The sequence below is a fragment of the Delphinapterus leucas genome, chromosome 6 (genome assembly GCF_059928025.1).
Source record: "Delphinapterus leucas isolate spDelLeu-1000000601 "Yukka" chromosome 6, BTC_Dleu_Yukka2, whole genome shotgun sequence".
Classification (NCBI taxonomy): domain Eukaryota; kingdom Metazoa; phylum Chordata; class Mammalia; order Artiodactyla; family Monodontidae; genus Delphinapterus; species Delphinapterus leucas.
The window spans coordinates 90,168,688-90,193,993 of NC_143134.1; the positions used below are offsets into that span (position 1 = coordinate 90,168,688).

Below are 25,306 nucleotides of genomic sequence, written 5' to 3' on the forward strand. Positions count from 1 at the left end.
AAGTGAGAGAAAAGGGAACAGTAACTGCAAAGGCTTTTGTTGTGTTTAAAGCATTTCAAGAAGATGGGTGTGACTGGAACACAGTAAGCTGGAGGAAGAGTGATAGATGAGGTCGGAGGGTCAGCCAGGAACCAGGCCATGCAAGGCCTTGGGGAGGTTAGATTTTACATCCAATTACAATGGGAAACCACTGAGGGGTTTGGAGTAAGGGAGACACATAATCATTCGGCAAATGGATGGACGCCGGAGGGGGCTGGGCAGTGATACCAGCTAGGTGGCCTTTCTGTGGGGAAAAGCCCCACTTTTGAATGAGCTTCATGAGCTCATTGAAAAGTGAAGAGACACCAGAGCAGTGGCAGGGAGGGATGAAAGGTATTCGGTACAGCTGAGTGCAAGGTGCAGGGACTGGAAGGTGTGGTGGGAGCAACTGAAGACCATCTGAGCCACTTTGCAAGTCCTGCTGAGTGGAAAGCCAAGGCCAGCTTCTGAGCAGAGAAGACAGCTGGGTTTCCGAAAAAGCCCTTTGAGGAAGAAAGCATGTTTAGTTTTAGTATTTTACAAGTTGCTCCAGTAGCAGATTATAAAGGATGGGTTAAAGCATGGACTGGGGATGGGGTGGGAGGTGCTGGAGAAGCTGTGGAAAGAAAAGTCCTGAGGGGAACCGTGAGGCCAAGGACGGATCCAACAAGGCTGTGGTTTCTTGGGCAGGAGGTGTTTCAGGTTCATTCATGGTAGGGTCCCTCGAAAGCATGAGACCCCTAGGACTGCAGGAATAAAGGGAAGAGTGGTTGATAGCTTTTATCAGGCCAAGGCTTGGACAAGTCGCTTCAGGTCTCTGAGACTCAAGTTTCCCCGTGGATTTGTGAGGCGAGAAAGAGGAGGGAGAGTGGCCAGAGGCTAGACTAATTCGTGATCTGCCCAAGCCGGGATATCTGTTATGATCCTGGATAGCCAGCTAGTGGTGAGGGGAACTATGTCAGCTCGTGGGCTCTTCTGGTTGTGGGGAAGCCCAGGGAGACCAGGGCAAGGCAAGGCTCCCAGGTTGCGAGATGAGGGGTGGTTCGAGTCTGGTTTCAGCCCACCTTCGCCGTGTCCAGCCCTTGACAGCCATCAAAGCGCCTGGTCACCTGCAGCAGCCCTGTGAGGTCGGCGAGCGGTTGGGATTGTATGCCCAGCTAACATGCGAGGAAACGGAGGCTCAGTGAGGCGCGGCAACCTTCTGGCGGGACGCAGCTCCTTAGTACTACCGTGGGCACGGCAGCCGAAGCCCAAGTCTTCGCGGAACACACAGCCGCTGGGCTGAAAACGACAACTCCCAGAATGCTACTCGGAGAGGGGCAGGAACCGGAAGTGAAGTCGGAGGTGGGTCTTGGTGGGTTTCTCTGCTGCTGCGTGAGGTGACGGGTTCAGGTACGCCGGGGCCTCGTTGCCGGCAGGGGTAGGGGCTGGGGGTCCGGACAGGAAATGCCGCCTCGTTCGCGGGCAGGGCAGACAGGCGCCTGGGGAGCAGGCGCCCGCCCAGCAGTCGTGTGGTCTCATGTCCCCCACCTTCCTGGCGCTGTTCCTTCCTGCTTCCCGTCGTACTCGCAGCTTATGGACCAGACTGGGCCTGCACGCGGTGTACACTCGAGATTGGGGTCAGGGTGTTCTAGTGCTGAAGGTGACCGAGGAGTGCAGCCGGCTTTGGTGGCTAAAACTTAGAACGAGGAGATGAGAGAAGTCTCCATCACTTAGCGCCCAGGGATATGCTCATCAGGTGGGACTTGGGTTAGAAAAAAGTTCTGAGGCCTCTGTCAACGCAGAGATGGTGGAGTGGAGGATTTATTAATTCAGCAAGTCTTTATTGAGCGTCTGTTATGTACGAAGCTCGTTGCCAGGCACTGAGGATGTAGTGAATGAAGCAGACAGAACACTTGCTTACATTATAGGAAGGGGAAAATTCAGACAAGAAAAATAAGTAAAAAGTGTGCCATGTTGGTTAATGAAAATCTGAATGAAGTGAGGAAGGTAGTCATATAATTATCTAGGAGAATAGGATTGAGGTAGAAAGACCAGCAAGTGCAAAGGCGCTAAGGTGGGAACATCCTTGGTATGTTTAAGGAACAGCAACAGCAAGTAGACCGGATAATGCAGAGAACAATGGATGATCATTAATTATCAATATAGGCCATTGTAAGTGTCCAGACAAATAATCAGTAAACAATCTATAATAGGAATAGAAGAGAGTTTTATTCTAGCCACATTGAGGACTATAGCATGGGAGACACAGATTCAAGAAGCACTTGAATTGTGTTCCTCCAGGCTACAAAATGGGGCAAGCTTATAAAGGCAAAAACTGCAAGGTTACAGTTAGTTACATGAGTTATTTATCAAGAATTATAATTGGAGGTGGCAAGAAGTAAGGGTGCTTATTAAGGAAGGATTAGTTGGGGTCTGAAATGGTTGCATAGTTACAAGGGGAGACCTTGAGACTGTAATATTGCAGCTGGCTGGTGTTAGAGCATGACTGATGGTGTCCTTGGGTGTGGTACAGTTCAGAGAAAGTTCAAGTTCTCAGTGATGCAGCCGTGCCTGAGACCAGATCTTCAATGGCCACCCAACCCCATTTTTGTATTCCTGAACTATTACTCCATTTTAATTTCAATGTCATCAGCTTGAACAGGTATCTCACAGAGATATATTATGAATTACCAATAAGTTGCATGAAAAAAAAGCTCAATATCATTAATAATCAAACAAATGCAAATTAAAACAGTGAGGTTCTACTACACAAAAATGGTTAAAATTAAGAACCCTGACAACAGCAAATGTTGGGGATGATGCAGACCATCTGGAACTCTCACAGACTGCTGACAGCAGTGTGTAATGTTACAATCATTCTGGGAAATTGATGGCAGTTTCTTAGGAGTTAAATAGCACCCATCCTATGACCCAGCAATTCTGTTAGTACTTAGCCAACAGATATGAAAACATATGTCCACAAAAACGCTTGTATGAGAATTTCTTGGCCGCTTTATTCGTAAAAGCCACAAACTGGAAAAATCTCAAATGTCTATCAACAGGAGAATAAACAAATTGTGGTATATTCATGTGTGGAGTACTGCTCAGCAATAAAAAGGAACAAACTACTGATACATGAAGCAATATATATGAATCTCAAAAACAAGTTGTGGGGCAAAATGCCAAGTTCAAAAGAGTACACACTGTTTGAGTCCATTTAAATAACGTAAGGCACAGCTAATCTATGGTTATAGAAAAAAGAGCAATGATTGCATTTGGAAAGCAGTGAGAATGGGATGGAGATTGACTTGGAAAGTGCAGAAGGAAGGGAACTTTCTGGAGTGATGGAAATGTTCTATATCTTGATGGGGTGTGGGTAATACAGGCCCTACGCACTTGTCAAAAACTCATTGAGCTTGTATATTCCCATCCCTCACTTCCCACCCCTTCAAACCTCTCCGCACCATCCCTCCCAACACACAAACTTGTTGAGCTACACCCTTTAAAATCTTGGCATTTTATTGTGTACAAACTATACCTCAAAAGAATTTAAAGGTCAAGGTAACTAAGAGAAGAGCTAAAAATAAAAGGGGCTAATTAAAGTGATTTGAATTTTAGTGTTTCATAGGGAAAGTTGATGAATCAGGAAGTAATGGTGTAAGCATATGATTTCAGGTTAAGGAGTAAATTACCAGAACTGAAAACAGCTGGTTAACAAGCGTTGCCCCACTCCCCCCACCCCCACCCCCAGAGGTGGAAGGGGTCAGAGAATTGATCATTACTTTTCTTACAACTAAGTCTTTTTACCATGTGCGTGGATCATATTACATAATTTACTTTTTCAACGATACACTTTTCCTCATACGTAGGTAGCACACTAGGCTCAGAGGAGCAGCCATGAGCAATGGTTATACCATTCTTTGTGACACTTAGCTGTAGACTAGAACACTTCTTAGTCGTATCTTCCTCAAGGATTTTGAACACCACTTTGAAATTATTACATTAGTTAAGTGTGTTGTAACAATGGTTCTTCATATTTTTCTACCTCGGCACTTCTGATGGATATTAGCCGTTTCCACTATGACTGTGGCTTTCTGCTGCAGTGATACTGAGTTGGAGGAGGGAATATGTGCAACCTAGAATTCTTGGTTGGTTTTGGGCCGCTCTTCACCATAATTTTTGGCTAGCTCTAAACCTCCCAGGATGTTTCTAGTACAGGACTTTGCATAGAGTAGGTGCTCAGTAAATATTTGCTAAAGGAATGGTTTTGAAAATAAACAGAAACATAATGGGATAGGTGGATTTTGCCATCTTTGTCTCGCCCTCAACTCATAGGTGCATTTCAAAGAATACAGTAAATGAACTCATTATCTGTGTCACTGCAGCAGTGAATAATCTTTGATTTCTTGGGGTTGTCAGGAGTTGTGCTTGTCTTCTAAGAAGTGAATTTGGCTTCCTTACTACTGAAAGGTTTCTGTGCTGACTTATTTCTCTAGAAGACACACATGCTTTTCTCAGTTCAGTTAATCTGTGTTAGTATTTTACACACTTCTACTCCTTCAGTAATGCAGTAACCCTGTTTGTCATTTGGATATAGGGAAATACCTCTGCAAGTTAAATAATGTAATGTCTCACATAATTGTGCCTTTTCCTAATCTGGGTGAAAAGGACAGAGGACTAAGCACATGGACTGGAAGTTAGAAGGGAGCGCTCAGAAAACAGAGTCACACGTGCTGCAGGAGCAAGAAGTCACCCTAGAGGACACAGGTGAAGATGGCATCTCTGAAAGCTTCCAGCTTCTACAGATTGACATGGAATGTGAGCATCGAGAGGAGATGACCCTGCCTACAAGCAATGCAGTGTGGCGCTCGGTGAGTGGAATGGATTGTTTATGGTCATGGGCTTTGAGACGATGGAATGTTCCAGAGACCCCTGTTCTAAGGATAGATATTGGTGAAAAAAAGACTGGGAATGAGTTAGGTGTATTCCCAGGGATGAGTTTCCTGGCTTAAGGTTTCAGTTCCATTTGAGTGATAGAAAAAGTAAGTAAAGTTAAGAGGAATTTTTGTACACCTCAGAAGGGTCAGGAAATCTCAACCCTGCCCCTGATAAATTTACTGTGACCTTGGGCATGTCACATCTCTTTTCTGGGGTTCTGCTTTCTCTAAACGCAATCTAGTCCTTTTTTTTTTTTTTTAACATCTTTATTGGAGTATAATTGCTTTACAATGGTGTGTTAGTTTCTGCTTTATAACAAAGTGAATCAGTTATACATATACATATGTTCCTATATCTCTTCCCTCCCATTTTTGTTTTTAAGACTAATACCCTTTTTCTCTCCTAACTTTAATCTAAATTTAAAAAATAATTAAGTAACTGTTTCTAATATTCATTTTCCTTTTTGGTGCTTATGAAGTTCTCAAACAATTTTGTTTTCTGGATAACATAAGAAAAATGTCCAAAGAAAACAGAGACACTGGGAAAAGATAGTTGCAGCAAAGAAGAGTAAAAGAAGACAAGAGAAAGAAAGAAGAAAAGCCAATCGTGTAGAAAATTCAGGTAACAATAAATCAGATTGCTGGTGTAATTATATTTATTTCTTAGCAAACTGGTATCTGCCTGTTCCTAGGAGAGTTAGGGATAGTGTTTTTAAGTAAAACAAACATCTGGGAGATAGGACCTATTAGCCTATTTTGTTGGGAATCAAAGTATCAAAGAGAGCAACATTTGAGGCTGCCTTTCAAATATAAGCTGTCTAGTGTGTGTATGTGTTTATAAGCTCAGAAGTAGAAAGAATGATAACAACAGCCAATGTTTATTCAGTACTGTGTGCTAGGTTCAGTGCTAAGAATTTTACATGATTACCATAAGGGTAAGCACTTTTATTATCCTCATTATCTAGGTGAAGGGATTGAGGCTCAAAGAAATTAAATAACATGCCCAAGATCATATAGGTAATAAATGAACAAACTGAACTCTTAGATCCAGCAGTGTGCTCCAGAGCACTCATTTCACCGTTCTGCTATACCTAAACTGCCTAATGAATGAATACCTTGCATGAGCTTCCAGTTTCTCTTCATATGCAAAAATTACTCACCTGGCTGGGGAGATTTATTTCTTACTGAATAACATTTTTAGTTTTTCCATGTTTATTCCTTTCTGATATTTCTACTCTAGGCATCTACCCCCAGCACAGCAAACGTTTTCTGAGATCCTTAACCAAGGAAAGACTTTTGGAAGCCAAACACTCAGGACCAAGACTCTGCATCGATTTGAGTATGACCCACCACATGTCTAAGAAGGTAAAACATCCACTGAACTCTGAATTCCTGCTCACCTGAGGGAGGTCCAGGTGGGAACAGCTTTCACAAAGAACATGACCAGCTCCAGCTTCTATGATTCTCTGGTAAACCAGCAAATGTGTTTAGTTTTCTACACATGGCTACTAAGTTCTGAGATGGCTGTTGTAAAGAATCAGGAAGAGAATAGACATATGGTTTAGTTTAAAATTTTTTCCTTTATCTTCTGTTTTGAGCCCACTGCCTTTGCCTCTGTGCTTATGGTATCCCCAGTCTAGATGGAGCCTTTCAGGTTGAATTCTCCAGAGATGAAATCTTTGGCCTTCTGCCAGGGAGAAGAATATTCGCCTGGTTGCATGTTGTGGGGAGATTACCTGGTGGGAGGTCTTTCTACAATGTGTGTGTTTTAAAAAGCTGCCCATTTACCCTGTCGGTGAAGGAGGGATTTTTCACCCTATGATTCTGGGGATGGCTGAACACACAACACTCGACACTGGACAGATAAGATCTGTAGCAGTTTATTGGTCACATATACTCAGCCCGAGGGGAGGATGACACTGGACATCATGCAGGGCCACATGGGATTGCACTCAGGAACAGAATGAACAACCAGGGGCCGTGGGGGGTAGGTTTTGTAGTATCAAGAAATTAGATTCCTACAGGAAGATGTGATTGGTTTGCTGTAATAATTCCATGGGCTGGCAGAGAATTGAAACCCACTACGCAGGGATAGCAGGAACCCTTTATCAAAGGAATCCCTTTGATAAAAAAAAAAAAAATTGTTTAGCTAGTGAACCTTATCCATGGGAGCAGAATTGGGAGGGGAACTTGCAGTTAGGCCATTCAAGGCCTCTTATTTTCACCAGATATCAAAGCGGCACACAATATTGGGCCTTGATTTTAGGCCTTACACCACAAAAGAAATCTGTGTTTTCCAACGTCCCTGTTATACATGCTAGTGTTTGCATGTTTTTCAGAGAAATTAGGATCTAGGATTCTTCCATGGAACCTCTAACTATAGTCCTCTGAAAAGGTCAACTAAGAATTTTCTAATGTTTATATTAATTGAGATATCAGGTTAAATCAAATCCAAAGCTTTTTTTTTTTCCTGTACTGAACCAAATCAGGCCAGATTGTGAAACTACCTTTCTATACGGGTGATATCTCTAATGAATCAGAATGGAAAGTTAAAACTTCCAAACCTGTGACAGCTCCTGAAGTTAGGGAGAAGGTGCCAAGTTTAACTGATGGAGTATAAAAACGTCTGTACAGTAATCTAATCTCTTTTTGATAAACAGTAACCATCACATGGTAAGATTTTTTTTATATATATAAATTTATTTATTTTATTTATTTATTTTTGGCTGCATTGGGTCTTCGTTGCTGGGCACGGGCTTTCTCTAGATGCAGTGAGCGGGGGCTACTCTTCATTGCAGTGCGCGGCTTCTCATTGCAGTGGCTTCTATTGTTGCGGAGCATGGGCTCTAGGCGTGGGACTCAGTAGTTGTGGCTCACAGGCTCAGTAGTTGTGGCTCACAGGATCTAGAATGCAGGCTCAGTAGTTGTGGCGCACGGGCTTAGTTGCTCCACGGCATGTGGGATCTTCCCTGACCAGGGCTTGAACCCGTGTCCCCTGCATTGGCAGGCGGATTCGTAACCACTCTGCCACCAGGGAAGCCCACATGGTAAGATTTTAGGTAAAAGCTAAAAGAAAAATTTTATATATATATATGTATATATTTATATATACATATATATCAGCAGATCCAGAAGGAGGGAGAGGTCTTGGTTTTCTGGGCTAGTATCATTACCTTAAGTTTCATCTATAAGGTGTGATACCATGGGATGTAACACACGTGCATACATGCATGTACTCACTCCTGGAGTAAAAGGGCCATTGAATTCATGAGCTTTCCCAGAGTAGTATTCAGTGAACTTACTGAGTAACCATTTGTTGATAATGAATTTAGAAAGAGTGGGCATGTTCTTACCACAAATTGTCCTTACTTCTTCAAAGGAATTAAGTAGACTGGCTGGACAGATCCGAAGGTTGTATGGCTCAAATAAAAAAGCTGACAGGCCATTTTGGATCTGCCTCACTGGATTCACCACAGACAGTCCCCTGTATGAAGAGTGTTTGAGGATGAATGATGGATTTTCTAGTTATCTGGTAAGCCTCATTTTGCATATTATTTGGATTGTCATCTGAAAAGTAGGTTGGAGGGGGTAATAGTAAATTTTTTTTTACTTTTTCACATTTCAATGTAAAAAAAATGTTTATGTGTATATGTTATATGTTTTCATTATTACAATCTTTAAAAATTTAGAACCTCTCATCAGTTCTTATGTTTTAAAATTTTCATCCTTCCACTGCATTGGCAAACTAATATTACCAGTATCTAGGGCTGTATTTTGTATCCAGTGTATTGTATGCTAGACTATGTACCAGGAATGTTTTAGGGACATGCCATGATTCCTTTCTTGTTCTTAGTAGTGCAGAATTAGGGAACATAAATTTTGGGGGAAAGAGAGAATCCTTATGGAAGTAATATGGATTTAAGATGAGTTTTATGGAGTACTAAGTTACTTTCAATACTTTCTCTAGGATCTCTTAAATGTAGTGATTGACATACAGGCAAGAATCCAGATCAGTGCCTAAGAAGTGCTACTAAAAGTGCCCTTGTGTGTTTGCATTATGTAGCTGAGACTGGGTAGTGTGGCCTTCTCCAGAGAGGTCCTCTGAGGCAACGAGTGTGAAAAGTGCCCTATGTGGTGCTGCACAGTCATGGTTGCTGTTACCTTAATGATCCCTCCTGTAACACAGCCATTCCCAGCTTTACTTTTCTGTATGTGTTTTATGATTCCTGTATGTGAGCCAAACAGATCCACTCTAAGAGCCACGTAGTTCAGTCCCCTTGCTTTCCTGTCTTCATGCTTTTCTTAGGTGATTTCCTCCACTTTGAATACTTCTTCCTTTTGTATGTGTGTCAATCTCACCTCTTCAGAAACCCAGTTCCAGCATTTCCTTTGCTAGAACATTGTCCCTGGTGTTGTCATCCCTCTCTGTAGTCCTGGGGCATGCTCCCAGTATGTCTCTTAGGGCCTCATTACCACTTTCTGTCGCATTTTGTAGGGTCGAATGTCTGTACCTTTCTACTTCCGCTACCCAACTGAGCACTTTGTGAGAACAGGTTGTCAGACATGTATCCTCTTGATGTACCTGGAGCCATGCCTGATAGAAACTACATGCCCTGTAACTAGTTGCTGCAGCGTGGGCTGTGTCGTAACCTAGTTCACACTACATTGGATTGTTTACATTTTTCAGCTAGACATAGCAGAAGAAGACTGCTTTAGTTTATTTCCTCTGGAAACCCTTGTGTACCTGACTCCTGACTCAGAACATGGTATGTACTTTACTGCATGCATTCATGTAGCACATTGCATCCAGCCCTTTATTTCATTATTCCTGGGGTCAGAGTTTATTAAAGCCACCCGAGGTGTATCCAAGAAAAAAAAGGAATGGACGTTAATTGCACACCTCTTATGGACAGAGACCTCACTGAATGCTTCATATTTGTCCTGCCATGTGCACACAGCTGCACAGATTTAGGGTCTCCATCGTCAGCTGGAGCTTGTGAGTTACCTGGTAATCCTCATGAGTTTTCCTCGTCACCTCCTCACATTGACCCTTCTCAGATTGATGTTAGATAAATATTTTTTTCCCAGAAAATCATCTATTTCACATAATTTTCAATTTTATTGTATTAAGTTGACCTCAGTATTCTCTTGAATTTTATCTTCCTTTGACATTTTGCCTCCTTTCTGAATCCTAATGGTGATTTGAGTCTGCATATTTGATTAGATATGTCTAATTAATTGACATTTAATTGATCTTTTCAGGGAATTAGCAAATCTAATTAGCAAATCTATCTTTTTGTTTTCTATTTCATTAAATTTCTACTTTTATTATTAATAATTCTTTCCTTTTACAGTCTTTGGATTTAGAAATTATAAAACAGATTGACCTCAGTGGCCTTCATTTTTTCATTAGCTCTTGAAGATGTTGATCTAAACAAAGTTTACATCCTTGGTGGACTTGTGGATGAAAGCATTCAGAAGGTAGGTGTACATTTTAGGCCTGACAACTGCATTTTGAAAAGTGGCACTTTCTTTTAGAGAAAGAAATCCTTGCCCTGTCGTAATCTTAGGCCAAAAGGCCTAAAAACTCAGAGGCAATAGGAAGTAGGAGCCTATTCTGCCTAGGTTGGCCCTCCTACTTGCCAACTTCCCTCTCTTCTCATCAAAAATGTCAGCAACACTGACCTGACAGAATCCAGTCAGGGACTGGATGGGAAGTATTTAGTAATTACATAAATAACCATTATTGAACTCCTTTCTTCTCTCCTCTCTTCAGTCCTGCAAGGATGACTCTGATCTTGACCAAGGAAGCTTTGACTCAGCATTCTTACCAGCTGTTTGTTCTTTGTGAAAGAGCAGTTTGTTCCTTCTTAGGCCATCTTCCCTGTTGACAGAAGTCTTATCCCATAATCTCTACCTTAGTAGGACGTTCAGATTTCTTTTGTTGAATTGGAATTTTATTGGAATAATTGGAGTTTTGAAATATGTTTCTATTATACAAATATTTGTTGAGATAATTTTTTAATATTTAATTAGCATATTGCATAGTTAATAATGATATAATAGTTAAAATGTATAAAAAGGAGCACAGTGAAAAGTAAGTCTGCCTCTCATCCTTGTCACCCAGTATCCGCTGCATGAGGCAACCATGGTTTTCTTGTGTATCCCTCTTGATATAGTCTGTGATCACACAAGTATGTGTTTATGGGTATATTTTATATATATATATTTTTCATATATGTGAGTGTATTTTTTCATGTATATATGAGATACATACACATATTTGACACAGATGATACTTAACTGAATTGCATTTATTCTAAAAAAGAGTTCCATGACTCCATAGTGATAATCTAAAAAATGGGCAGGAGGTGGGGGGAGGAGAGAGCTCTAAAGAATGCCAGTTAATAAATGAGAAATGCATAATAGAATTGAGAAATCATCATTTTGTCACTCTCAGTGTAATCATTGATTCAGGGAATTGACTAAACGAAAGGTTGTGAGGGAACTGACTATTCCAAGTGGTCTCGAAGTACCAGCCCACAAAAGTGTACCATTACAATAAAGTGATCTGGAGGTCCCTATCTTAACTAATGATCAAACTTAGAATCACCAGTAGTGACATGTGCCTCCTGATGTGATGGAATCTTACCTGTGAAGTATTCTTATTAGAAAATGTTTAAACTGAATTTAATCATAAACAGATCCAGGATGTGAGACATTCTACAAGACACCTGGACCAGACTTTCAAAAAAGTCAATGTAATGAAAACTGAAATAGTCATAGGGGCTATTTAAGGTTAAAAGAGATTAAAGAGACATAACAACCAAATACAGTCTTCCACAGCAGAGTGACATCCCCTTTTTTGAAGCAGACAATTCTAGAGGGCCAGTGAGCAGTGTATGATCTATAGATGTGCAAATTTAACACACTGTCCTCTTTTTATTTTCCACCAACATTTAAACTGAAAAATAACTGGCACAAAGATTTGTTTAGTTGTTACTTAAGAGTTTGGCTTCTTCACAGAAATATGCTAAGAACAAGATTTCTTCAAGGGGAGTCATTTTATCTTTAAATGTTCAGAGAACAGAAACTAGACTATAAACTCCTTCAGGGCAGCATCCAAGTTTCCTACTAACTTTGAATTCTGTACTTCAGTTCAGAGTGATTATAAAGGAATAGACTTAAAACATAATCATAGCTCATATATGCAAAGGAGTGTTATCCTTCAAAGAAGTCCTTTAAGTAGCTGTACCTTTATCCCATCTGAATTGCATCACTTAAAACATTTTTGGACGTCCTCTTTTGGAATTGTGTTTCATGTGAATCTGAGAGGCAGGTAGTCCAGTGTCAGAACAAAGAAGGTGCTAGGCCTGCTTCACACTGTTCCAGTTGGTTAGACCATACTCACAGTGGCCAGTCAATATGGGACAGTAAATGAATAGACATTGACAAGCTAGAACAAGTTCAGAAGAGGTTGGCCTGAATAATGCAGGGACTCAAAACTAAATCATAGTCAAGGAAAGGTCAGCAGAACTGAGGTTGTCAGTCTGGAGATGAGAGGATTCATAGGGCATGATCCCTGCCTTCAAGTGTCTGAATGGCTGTCTTGTGGAAGGGCCATTTTACTTGCCTGGTGTGGCCCTGGGGGAACAGAACTAGGACAGATGACTGGAAGTCTCAGGGAAAATAGAAAATTTGCCTCAATATCAAGAAGATTTCCTATTAACTGCTGCTATCAAAATTGAAATGGGTTACCCTAGGATGCATGAACTCCCTGTCACAAGGGTTGTCCATTTAAAGCCAGAGGCCATCTGGGAAAGTTCATAGAGGATAGACAAACATTGGATGGGTGGTTGGAGTGGAATAGTTAACTACCGAGGTCCCTTCCAAACCTAAGTATGCTAATTTTCTCAGTAATCTAAACCTTTAATCCTGAAATTACAAATAGGTAGATGACCTTCCCAGAGCTTCTTACCAGGTAGTGAGTATAATTTAAACTTCAGTCCATGACTCAGGGACATCTTTAAAGGGACATTAGTTACTGTACTCTGACACTAAATGGCCTCAGATTGTTGGATTTTTTGAGTTCTGCCTTCTTTTTGTAGTTTTCAGAGCCTTTCCTTTTCATTGGGCTATATGCTGTCATACCTTAATGCTGTCTTGTTGCTGGTGGTATACCTGACTCGAATCCTGTCTCCCTTATTTCTAATTTGCTGCTACCAATTGGCTATGACTGAAAACTCCAGATGTCCAGAATTGGGTCTTACTGAGTTAGGGCCAGGAGTGTTCTCCTCTCATTGGTTAGACGGCTTGGATTTTTGGATGCAGATTGTGGCTGCAGATGTGCCTCTTTTTACTTATTTCCTTCTTGGTTGTAAGTAGTAGTGAGTGGAAGCCAGCAGATAAATGAATCCCAAATAAGTGAGGTGTTGCTGCACAAGCCATTTTTCCTTATCTACATTTTCTTCCATTCTACCAGAGGCTACTTAATTTTAATACACTTATCATTTAATTATGATTACAGATGGAAATTGGGGTGGTGGTACATGAGGATTCTTAACAGTTTGCTCTGCATATTACAATGAGACTATCTTTGTGTATTATTTTTATAAGAAAAATATTTGTGATTTACAGAAGGTGACATTTCAGAAGGCCCAAGAACACTCTGTCAAGACTGCTCGCTTACCAATCCAGGAATACATGGTCAGACGCCAGAATGGGAAGAACTATCATTCAGAGATACTGGCCATCAATCAAGGTACTGCTCACATGGCCCATGCTTAACGTGTATTAGTTCTGCTGCTGCTTCTTTGCATTTTCAGTATAAACGGCCCTTGAAGCAGTCTCCCCTGTGACTGATGTGCTTGGACTTTACTGTATGTACTTTGTGACATGTATTCTGGCCTCTCAGAGGCAGTTTTCATTTTCTTCCTGGTTCCCAACTATGTTAAAGATAGTTGAAATTGTTCCCTTGTCCTAGAATGCCATGCCTTCAATCTATCATTGAACAGTGAACTCCTATTTGTCCTTCAGGATTCAGTTCACAGGCATCTTGGCTGCTCCCCTCCACATCCCAGGCCACGTCAGGGCCTGTTTTGTTCCCATTGTACTGTGTTCCTCTCTGTTGCAGCATTGTCCATTCAGAGTCCTGTATCTCTCAGTGTAGGCTGAGGTCCTTGTAGGTAAGCAGGGCCTGTGTCTTTGCCTCTGTCTCCCCAGGATCTAGTACCGTGTGTGGTAGAGTAAGTTTGTTGAATAAAATATTCCAGAACACTTTTTTCCTCATTAGTCATTTACTAGTTCTCTTTTTCTTCTGTATGGTCACTATGTTTTCTGTTTACCTTTCTAACAGTGTTTGATATCCTGTCCACTTACTTTGAGACTCAAAACTGGCCTGAAGCATTGAAGAAAGGGGTTTCTTCCAGAAAAGGCTATACTCTTCAGAACTCAGTGGAATGATGGACAGCCTAAGATTGCAGCTGCCGGAGGTGAAGTTGCTGGAGTTGCCTTGACCAAAGAACAGATCAGAGGATGGTGGTGGTACTCATTTGCCTTTACTTGACATCTTGGCTCTTCACTGGGATAGGAGTTACTAACAGGGACCATATTTTATGCTCTTTTGTATCTCCCATAGTGCCTGGCTCACAGGAAGTGCCCAGATATATGTTGACTAACTAAAAGTTTACATAATGAATTAGCCCTAAAACTACATGGCTTTGGATGTGTTAATTCATCTTCTGTACATCTATTTGTGAAATACCTACTCTTTAGAGATAGCTTAAATAATCAAGTAAGTATTATTCTATTGAGTCTAATTTTCACTACACGGGCATCATAAAGTTGTATGACTTTCTCCAGCCATCTCGATGATGCTGATTTTCCCTAACTCAAGTAATATGTTGTACATAGGCTTTGCAGGATCAGCCTTTCCTAACCTAGCCCTGCTTTAAGCTCCCCCATAGCACTTTTTTCCATCTATGGCTCCTACTGTCTCCCCTATTCTGAGTATGAGCGTGGAGGGCTTCTCTCTTCTGAACAAGTAGTCTCCTAACAATTTGTGGGAATATCTTTGTATCCTTCTGAGCCTTGTACAAACTAGATTCTTCATATATACTTGTGATTAACAGGTCAAAATGAAAAGCAAAAACACAGTATTGATAAGTCTAACTTGAAAAGAGCCAGAAAATACATTGCATCTGACACAAGCATGTTAGGTAACCTAAATCTCGGTGATCTTTTCTCATGTCCTAGTCAGGTAGAGTTGCTTCAGTTACTCTGGCCAGTTTGGGTTAGTAAACTTGATAACTAAGCTGCTAGCAAATTCAGAAAATGTATTCTATATCTCAAAAGAGCCAAAAGGTTACTTCTGTGCTCTGTCCCCTCCCCTTCACAATTTATTCCCTCAACAGCTATGATCACTTGATAAACTATATCAGTTTACTACTTAAAAATGGCCCAGTCTTCAGGAAACATCTTTAGGAATATATAATGCTGCTTGGTCTTTATCAACATATTGAATGAGTTCTATAATCTCTGTCATCCAAAAGGGACCTCCTATAGATAGGCTTCAGGGTCTGTAACTCTTATCATATATATTCTCAGGGAGGTCTCTGACCCCAGAACCACTGACCTGGATCATCTTTTTCACCTTTAAAGGCTTTGCTTAAAATGCAAATTTCCTCTCCATCACAAACCTCTACTATTTTTTCAAAACCCAGGCAGGTAGTTTTTTGTTTGGCTTCCTGGAAATGATCCTAACAAAGTTAAGATTTGGCTAGACTTGGAATCAGAGATCCTAATCATTGTATTATCTACAGAACAACAAAAAACTAGACATGTCCAAAATATCCTATAACATGAAAATGAAATATTATACAACTATTGAATTTTTAATAGCAATCATGAAAGAAATATATTAAATGTTGTTTGAAGCAAAGTATATAACAAAGTAGTATATAAAGTATAATCCTGTAGTTCTAATTTGAAAAATATACATTCACAAATAGTTGAGAATGTAGGCCAAGTTAAAGTCTGTGCCTCAGTTTTCTTCAACTGGGAGGTTAAGTGTCTTTGCAGTTACTAAGACTAAATGATTTACTCCATGCAGAACACTTTTTGAACAATACTTGATACGTGGTAAGCACACGATAATTGTTAGCTGTTACATACTCACCCATTAAACAATAGGATTACAGGTGGTTTTTGTTTGCTTTATATTTTCTACGTAGTCTACATTTTCTTTGGTGAACATGTTTTACTATCATCAGAAAATAACTGTTACTTTAATGCTCATTTCCAGTTTATTATAGAAGCTGCACTCTAGCAAAACTAAGGGAGTTAACATCAAATAAACCATAATAGTAACTTTTCGTAAACTTTATTGTAAAAAAACAAAAAACTACATCATTACTTTATAATGATTTGTCTCACCCACAAGAACATGAGTGGCAGCCAGTAACTTTTTAATAAAAATATTTTATTTAGGACTCTAATAAGACATCTTGTCTTCTGAAGATTTAATGGGGAGAGGTTCACCTGAGAAACATTCCCCCCAGGGAAACCCAGAGTCTCTTGGCTCAACTGACCCATAAAAAAGCCCACATAGATCAACTTTCTGCCAATCTGGAGAAGATTTGTTTTCTTTGATCTGCTGTCATGTGTTCACAGGCTTCTAAAATGTTAGCCAAAATCAAAGTCTGCTGAATGGTTTTTGCCTTAACCCATATTCTTCCATTCATTCCAAATACTATCTCCAATGGGTAGAGTTTTCCCACTTCTTGTAGGATTTCACAGTCTGGAGCTAGCAGCCTGGTGAGGAAGAGAAAGAAAATGAAACTTAATAAAGTGGCAGGGTGTGACCTGACTTTCCTTTAGAAGTCTCCTTTTTTGAGCAGTTCTCCACAGTTATTCAGAGCTCCACCAACATCATCCCAAGAACAAGGCACATGACAACGTTTGCCTTCTTTCTTCCAAGAAGCTTACCACAGGTCACAATGGTGGACTATCCTCTCCAAAGAAATCAAACTCCCTATGTCACCAACTTTACAAAAAATGTATAAAGTTCTTCCTCCATATTGTCAGAGCACCTTAATTCTTGACTTTCAAACTGTAGCTTTTTTATTGTCTATGGTGCTAAGAGAACACTTTAACCTTATTTTCCTGACCATGTAAGTTATTCCTTGGTATTAAATTCAATACTTGGAGAGGAGTGTTGACTCTTTCAAAACATAAAGGTGCTGCTTGGTTAATAACATACTTCTTTAATCTCTTGAACTAATTCTGCAGATCTGCAGAATAAGTAGCAAAGAGATATGCAAGATAGCTCTGAACCTCAGTGGCTCTAGGAGTAAAGCCCTTTAATAGGGCATAGCTTTGGGTAGGTAAAGGTCTAAACAAAGAATCTGCTTCTGGGAACTATTAAATCTTCCAGGACAGAAAAGAAGGAGCTTTCTGTGAATGTCTGTATAAGCTTGAGGATCATGTCAGCCTAGCTTCATTTGGCTTCCATTATAAGAGAAATTTGATGATTTTGTAAAATAGTAAATTGCACCTGTATACAAGTGACTAAGAAGTGGGGGAAGGCCAGTTTTCACATTTGGTCTGAGTATATCAGCTATAAGGAACAACCAACCTTCCAGCAGAGAAATCCAGACTCCATATCAACACAAACTATAACGCCAAATACATCCGAATTTGATGTATTCACATATAGAGGATGGGACTAAATGCATGAGTTTACAACTGTGCTAAAATGGATACTGATTTTTAACTTTGAGGAGCTATAGCCATTGTTATGAAGAACCTAAATCCCACAGATAAGTCAGCTTTCTAAGAAGGTATAATATAAAAGACAACAGGCAAGCCAGAAGGCATCAGGACTTACCTTCTAATTAAGCCCAAAGTCACTTTAAAAAGCAGACCATCCTGTCCAATCACACCCATTCCATTGGCTCGTCCACAGCTGTCAATACAGACCATCTCTGGTTCCATATCTTTATTAGCAACCACAAACTGGCCATAGATGAGATCTCCAACCTACAATGATAATTAAAAAACAGTTCATTTCCTCTCAACAAACCATGCTATAGGTGCTGCTGTTGGTTCTTTTCCATAGGTAGCAATGCCAGCCAGCTGCAGTTCTGTGGCTAAATGACTGACTACACTCCAGGATTCTCACAGTCACTCTGGAGTTGTGCCTTAAAAGAAGGCAAAATTAACGCATGTACCCCTACCTTTCCCCCACCAGAAAAATCCCCAGACTGGGAGCCATCTCAAAGCCAGAGAATAGGACTTCCCTGGTGGCACAGTGGTTAAGAATCCGCCTGCCAATGCAGGGGACATGGGTTTGAGCCCTGGGCCAGGAAGATCCCACATGTTGCCGAGCAACTAAGCCCATGTGCTACAACTACTGAGCCTGCGCTCTAGAGCCCTTGCGCCACAACTACTGCAGCCCGCGTGCCAGAGCCCGTGCTCCGCAACAAGAGAAGCCACCGCAATGAGAAGCCCACAAAGCGCAACGAAGAGTAGCCCCCGCTTGCCGCAACTAGAGAAAGCCGACGCACAGCAACGAAGACCCAATGCAACCAAAAATAAATAAACGAATAAATAATTGATTAAAAAAAAAAAAAAAGCCAGAGAATACCCTCTGGGGTTACACTGTAAAATATAGTAGCCACTACCCACATGTAGTTATGTAAACTTACATTTAAATTAATTAAAACTATATATTTAAAATTCAGTTTCTCAGTTGCATTAGCCACATTTCAAATGCTCAGCAGCCATGTGTGGCTAATGGCTACCATAATAGTCAGTGCACATGTAAAACATTAGCATCATCACAAAAAATTCTATTACACAACACTGCTTTAAAGAATTACAGAAACCCCTGGCATGCAAATTATTCAAAGCAAAATGGAACACTGGTAATTCAGTGACATTTCTCCATGCAAGATTTACTTTAGGGGCTTCCCTGGTGGCGCAGTGGTTAAGAATCCACCTGCCAATGCAGGGGACATGGGTTCGAGCCCTGGTCCGGGAAGATCCCACATGCCACGGAGCAACTAAGCCCATGTGCCACAACTACTGAGCCTGTGCTCTACAGCCTGCGTGCCACAACTACTGAGCCTGCGTGCCACAACTACTGAAGCCCGCACGCCTAGAGCCCGTGCTTTGCAACGAGAAGCCACTGCAATGAGAAGCCTGCACACCGCAACGAAGAGTAACCCCTGCTCGCCACAACTAGAAAGCCCGCAAACGTCAACGAAGACCCAACATAGCCAAAAATAAAAATAAATAAAATTTTTAAAAAAATTTTACTTTAAAAACCTCAGAGTTGAACTTCAAAATGACAAAACGAAGGAAATGGGAGAGTAAACTTGTTCTGTTAAGTACCTAGTATTGTTAGTTCCTCAAGGAACTAGAGGAACAAAACATTCTCTGCCTTTAGAAGCATTTGCTTTCAGAGGGCAGTAGGGATATACATATAAACAAACTTCATTCAAGGCTGAATCTAGCAAATAAGAAAAGTGACTGAAAATTAGGGATGTTTCTATGGAGGTGGTGGTGCTCAGCCTGGGTCTTGAAAGATAAGCATGTATTCCACCGGCTAAGAAGGGGAAAGAGTAATCCAAGCAGAGGGAACAGCATGAGCAAAGGTACAAGGGCAGGAAATTATGAATTCAGTAGTGCTCTTAAATAGTTTGGTGTGGTTCAGGCAGGGCCACATGGAGGATATAATTACGGATGAGGGAAGACCTCTGGAGCATAATACCAAGGAAACATGTAGGCTTTGAAGAACTTTTTTTTTTTTTTTGAGAAAGGGGTGTGTGAGGCTGTCAGCTCTTAAAAGGAGGGGCAAAAGTGTACAGGCAGGCTTTACTAAGGAGGTCAGTGACTAAATCCAATCAAGGGATAGCTAAGGCCTGAACTTGCAAAGTGGAAATAAAGGGGTGGACATGGAAGATCAGAGAGACTCAACAAGGATCAGTAAGATAAAGCAACTAAAGACACAAGAGAGGTGAGTGAGAAAGGGCAAAGAAACCACCAAATTTCTGGCTTGCTTGGATGGACAGGAAGAGTATGGCCATGCTACCTGAAAAGCCCAAATTGAAAACTTGAGGTAACAAGACTGCTCCTCTGTCGGCTGCAAAAAGGGATTGTTGGGAAACAGTGATGTGACTGAAGCTGTGAAATGCCAGTCCTGGGACCCACATCCAAGATAGATGGATGGCTGATATAGCAATTTCCACCACTCTTCTCTCCTTCCTCTCTGAGCCTATGGCTTACTTCCTTGTCTGGTGTATATGGACATAATAAATAACAGAGAGAACACATATAACCTTCCAACTCAGTAGAGATGAAAACATCCAATAACATAGCAAATGTAAAATAAGTATGTGGTTCTGATCCCAGAGGTGGAGCATCTGAAGGAACTCTTGAAGCCTGGGGTGATTACACAGATCCTCCGAGATCGTCCTATACAACTAGGGAAACAGGATCATTCCAGTAGCCTTCTGGATATTTGAGTGTTTAGGGAACGGATATTTCTCTTACTTTTGAAACCAAAGGTCCTGTCATTACCTGCACATTTGGTCTGTTTCTTTTAGTTGCACCTTCAAATGACAAGTAAGACAAAGAAGCTGGCTCACTCCCTCCAACATCCACCTTGAATATATCTCCAGACTTAGCTGTCACTATGCCAATCACATGGTCTCCTTTCACTGGGACATACTACAAAAGAAAACAGAATGAGAGCACAACCACAAATGACAATCATTTTTAAGACATCTTCAGCAAGTCCTTAGTGGTTACTTTATGTTTGTCGTTGTAAATATTTAGAAAGTATTTTGAAATCCATGTTTACAAATCGATAAAAATCTTACAACAAACTTGATTATGTCACTTTCAGTAAAAGAAAAACAATCACGTGATAAACTCTCGGGTTTCCAGCATCTAACAGTCTGTTCATTTAAGTCACTATCACCTACCTCTTCTGTATTCTTATCAGAAACTCTCTAGCTTCTGTTTGCATATGAGTCCAGTGACACAGGGGGTCTTTACAACCAAGGAAGGCCATTCCATTGTCAGACAATTTTTTCCTATGTGAGAGTTCTTATTTATTCTAAGAGAAACTGAGCTCCCTGTGACATCTATTCATTAAGCCTGGCTCTTTGGGACCCCGAAAGACAAGTCTTCTGTTCCCTGACCTATGGGGTTTTGAAGGCAATAACCATATCTCACAGCCCTTATCCCCTTACATGCCAAGATTCCCAGACTCCTTTCTCTCCTGGTCGCCCGTCTCGGGCCACGTTCCAGTTGTTCACGGTCCTTCTAAAGGAGATGTAGAGGTAAGCACAGGACTACGGTGGCTCTTGGCTAGCCTTAACAGAAGAGGGCTCCAGGGCCCCTTCCGTGCTTCTTCCGAAGAGTATTCCCAGCCCTCTCCCGGCCGTACAACCCCTCTGGAGTCCCAGCTCACCCGCTTCTGCTGCGAGTCCACCCAGTAAACGCCACCGCCGTTGCCACTGCCGGGCTCCTTGTGACGGAGGCGGCCGCACTTGGTGACCAGCAGCCGGTCGCCGCAGCGCCGCAAGCCCGGGCCGCACACCACGCGCCCCCCGGAGCGCGCCCCGGCGTTCAGGCGCAGCGGTCGCTCCCCTGCACTTCCTGGGCCTTCTCCGTCCTCCTGTCCAGGGAGCAGCAGCTCCTCACCCGGGAGCACCACCTGCTCTAGCACCGCACGTGCCGCCCGAGCCCTGTAGCCCGCCAGGGATTCCGCAACGACAGCCGCCGCCTCCGCCATAGCGGGCGTCACCACACAGTTTCCGGTTTCCGGCTCAGCGTCCAATCGCCAGCCCGCCCCAGGCTTTCCGTTTCCGGCAGCACAGACCTGTGGGACTTGAACCTGTTGTGAAGCCGGATAGTCCTGGGTCGGCGGGTTCCCTCAAGGTGGCTATGATTGTGTCTCTAGCCGGCCGCCTGTCCTGCAGTCTGTCCGCAGGTCCGCAGCAGAAACGCGCAGCTTGAGTCAGTCGCGGAGCTCCCACTTCCAGTGTCTCGGATCGCACAGTGGGATACAAGACGCCGCCACCTTTCTTTCCGTGGGAACCTTGGGAAGTTAGCAGAGGGCCTTCAGGAGTTGGCTCTCTCTTCTGACTCCGGCCTCAGAAGGACTGCTGACCTTTTGCCAGGAAAAGTATTTTCTTTTTCAGTGGGAAACTTGTATCTATCCACATTGTGGAAGACACAGGGAAGAATCAGAAGAAAATGAAACGTGTTAGTCTTGCAGCCCCGTTTGTCTCCCTTGCTAGGCTGTCAGCTAGTTCTCATTCTTGGTAGCGCAGATTCTGGCACGAAATAGATAATACCTGGTGAATGAATGAATGTTAACATTTTGGTGTGCGTTTCTCCCTAGGCTTTTTTTTTTTCCCCGCAAATATATACATATCACATGCATATTTCCACATAATTGAGCTGCCCCTACATGGCCTGGGAAAATCAGTAACTGCACTTAAATCCTTGCTGCTGCTGTCGCTGGAGCACGCTTTAGTTGCCTATGTGAGAAGCAGCTGAATTGCAAATCAATAGCACGTCAGGTCTGCCCTTCTGACTTTCAGGGCTCTCACTTGAAATCACAGTTTCATCTGTCAACTGGCACCTCCAATTAGCACTCGGTCAGATAATCCAGTAGGAGTCAGAGCTCCTGGGGACTGGAAAGGCTTGGCTCTGACCGATGGCTTTTAGCTGTCCTCCATTTCTTCTGCCCATCTCTGAGGTATCTGCTTCCAACCTTAATTTTTAGAGTTTTAGGATGTTTAAGACATCTCTAACAATACCCTTGAGATTCTGTAAGATGCTGCTGAGCCAACTGAATAAGATAATAGAGGCCAACTGAAGTGTAACTTTTGTTGTTTTGCAGTCAGATTATCACAGGAGCTGTTCTTGGTCGGTTACCTTTGCAGAAGGGATGGCACAGATTCTTTTTCTCTCCTGCCCACTCCAACCCAGTTCCAGAGGGTCTGGATCCAGCAGGTATTCGGTGACCACGACTACCTTGATCGCGGCTGACCCAAGGCCATGCCTGTATAGTACTCAATGACGTCGGGTCTGGGCCAGACAGAGTGAGAGGTCAGGAAATGGTCCCTGGATTGTCCCTCAGGCACCCCCACATCAATAGAGGAGACTCTGTCAGAAACTCGGCCCAAACCTGGCTGAGGAGGCCTATCAAGGGCACTTCTGTGTGGGAAGCACGTGGGCATCCGTCTGGCTCATTCCCAAGTCCACAGATGAAATCAGAGGCCTGGAGAAGAGTAGTCACCTGAGACCTGAAGCTCAGGCCTGGAGGGGTTAGGTTGAAAGCATCTCTTAGGCGGTGCCCTACACGTTGGGCCCAGAGGGCTGGGCACGTGGGAAGGCCACCTGGCCTTCACGCCGCGTGCCGCTGTGTCAGTGCTTTGCCGCCTTGGCGTCGTGCGGCCGATGGTGAGTGAGCGCGCATGGCCGAGGCCGGGGTGGCGGGCAGGCCCGGGGATGCAGAGGTCTGTCCACGTGCAAGTGGCTGGAAGCCAAGACCGCAAGCAAGTGTGCAGAGACAGTCTCCGAGCCGCGGACCCGGACTAAGGCAGCACACCAGTGCGGTGTTGGGGTCCAATTGGGCAGCGGTTGCGAAGTTCGCGTTTCGGAACGGCGTGTGCAGCCTTTTCTTGGTGTGAAAGTGGCCGCTGCGACTGGGAAATGCAGATGAGGCCCGGGCCAGTGCAGTTGGCGGCGCGCTTTCCAGAGTCGAGGCCGCGTCTTGCTTTCGGCCAGAGCGTGGGGTCTTCCCAGCAGATCCGCCTGGGTGGATTAGGACCGCTTCTTGTTTGGGGGGCTTGACGGCCTGGAGCCAGTGCAGCAGGGGCGGTGCTGCCCTCGACTGCCTCTGGGATACACCTTACCGTTTCTCAGTACTTCCCTCGGGGAAATGACCGAGTTGCCCTTCGGAGAGGTTGGGCCGGACCACGGCCTTCTGGACTGTTTCCCAAAACTTCCTTTTCAGAAATCTGTGCTACTTGAGAAGTTGGAAAAGTGGTATCTCTTGGTTCCTTTTCTTTGTTGACCGGTGAAGTCTGTAACTTTCTATCAACAAGACTAATTGAGCTTTTGCTCTGAGCCAGAAGCACCTTCCAGGCCCTGGGGGAGTTCACTGTCACCACGTGAAAATACCAAGGATTACGGTGTCTGTAACAACCTGATTAGGGTGTCAACCCTGAGAATACAAAGGATGAAATGTTTGCTTCTGTGGGAGGAAGGTAAGAGTCAAGATAGGTGTCCTGAAGAAAGTAGTATTAGAATGAATCTTTAAATTTTTTTAGTTCACTGGATTCTAAAAATTACAAATGAACTGCATGCTGATTTTCCTTTTGTAAATTTATTTATCTATCTATTTATTTTTGGCTGCGTTGGGTCTTCGTTGCTGCGCCCAGGCTTTCTCTAGTTGCGGTGAGCGAGGGTTACTCTTCGTTGTGGTGCGCAGGCTTCTCATTGCGGTGGCTTATTTTTATTTTTTTTTTGTTAACATCTTTATTGGAGTATAATTGCTTTACAATGGTGTGTTAGTTTCTGCTTTATAACAAAGTGAATCAGTTATATATATACATATGTTCCCATATCTCTTACCTCTTCCGTCTCCCTCCCTCCCACGCTCCCTATCCCACCCCTCTAGGTGGTCACAAACCACCGAGCTGATCTCCCTGTGCTATGCAGCTGCTTCCCACTAGCTATCTATTTTACATTTGGTAGTGTATATATGTCCATGCCACTCTCTCACTTTGTCACAGCTTACCCTTCCCCCTCCCTATATCCTCAAGTCCATTCTCTAGTAGATCTGTGTCTTTATTCCTGTCTTGCCCCTAGGTTCTTCATGACCTTTTTTTTTTTCCTTAGGTTCCATATATATGTGTTAGCATACAGTATTTGTTTTTCCCTTTCGGCCTTACTCCACTCTGTATGACTGTAGGTCCATCCACCTCACTACAAATAACTCAATTTCGTTTCTTTTTATGGCTGAGTAATATTCCATTGTATATATGTGCCACATCTGACTTTTTGAATTATGGTTTTCTCAGAGTATATACCCAGTAGTGGGATTGCTGGGTCATATGGTAGTTCTATTTTTAGTTTTTTAAGGAACCTCCATACTGTTTTCCATAGTGGCTGTATCAATTTACATTCCCACCAACAGTGCAAGAGTGTTCCCTTTTCTCCACACCCTCTCCAGCATTTATTGTTTCTAGATTTTTTGATGACTGGTGTGAGATGATATCTCATTGTAGTTTTGATTTGCATTTCTCTAATGATTAATGATGCTGAGCATTCTTTCATGTGTT

The 25,306-nt window shown here is 42.6% G+C and overlaps 3 protein-coding genes across 10 annotated transcripts in view; 2 read left to right on the forward strand and 1 right to left on the reverse strand.

Annotated features, from left to right (window-relative positions):
* The first annotated feature begins 1,357 nt into the window (after positions 1–1,357).
* Positions 1,358–18,547, forward strand: TRMT10B (tRNA methyltransferase 10B). Its single transcript, XM_022600239.2, has 9 exons — positions 1,358–1,410; positions 4,669–4,871; positions 5,451–5,559; positions 6,178–6,302; positions 8,317–8,469; positions 9,625–9,703; positions 10,351–10,418; positions 13,575–13,698; positions 14,293–18,547. Exons 2-9 carry the CDS (start codon positions 4,686–4,688, stop codon positions 14,397–14,399), a joined length of 951 nt encoding a protein of 316 aa, XP_022455947.1. The 5' UTR covers positions 1,358–1,410; positions 4,669–4,685; the 3' UTR covers positions 14,400–18,547.
* On the reverse strand, positions 16,396–21,760 carry EXOSC3 (exosome component 3). The gene is made up of 4 exons (XM_022600240.3): positions 21,418–21,760; positions 20,520–20,669; positions 17,824–17,975; positions 16,396–16,748 (listed from the first exon to the last, which is right to left on the reverse strand). Exons 1-4 carry the CDS (start codon positions 21,739–21,741, stop codon positions 16,547–16,549), a joined length of 828 nt encoding a protein of 275 aa, XP_022455948.1. The 5' UTR covers positions 21,742–21,760; the 3' UTR covers positions 16,396–16,546.
* Positions 21,761–21,826: 66 nt separating this feature from the next.
* Positions 21,827–25,306, forward strand: part of DCAF10 (DDB1 and CUL4 associated factor 10) — a 63,406-nt gene continuing 59,926 nt past the window's right edge. For all 8 annotated transcript variants that reach the window (XR_016393595.1, XR_016393596.1, XM_089913435.1 and 5 more), the window contains exon 1: positions 21,827–24,229. The gene's annotated coding sequence lies outside the window, so the exon portion shown is untranslated. The remainder of the gene's footprint in view (positions 24,230–25,306) is intronic.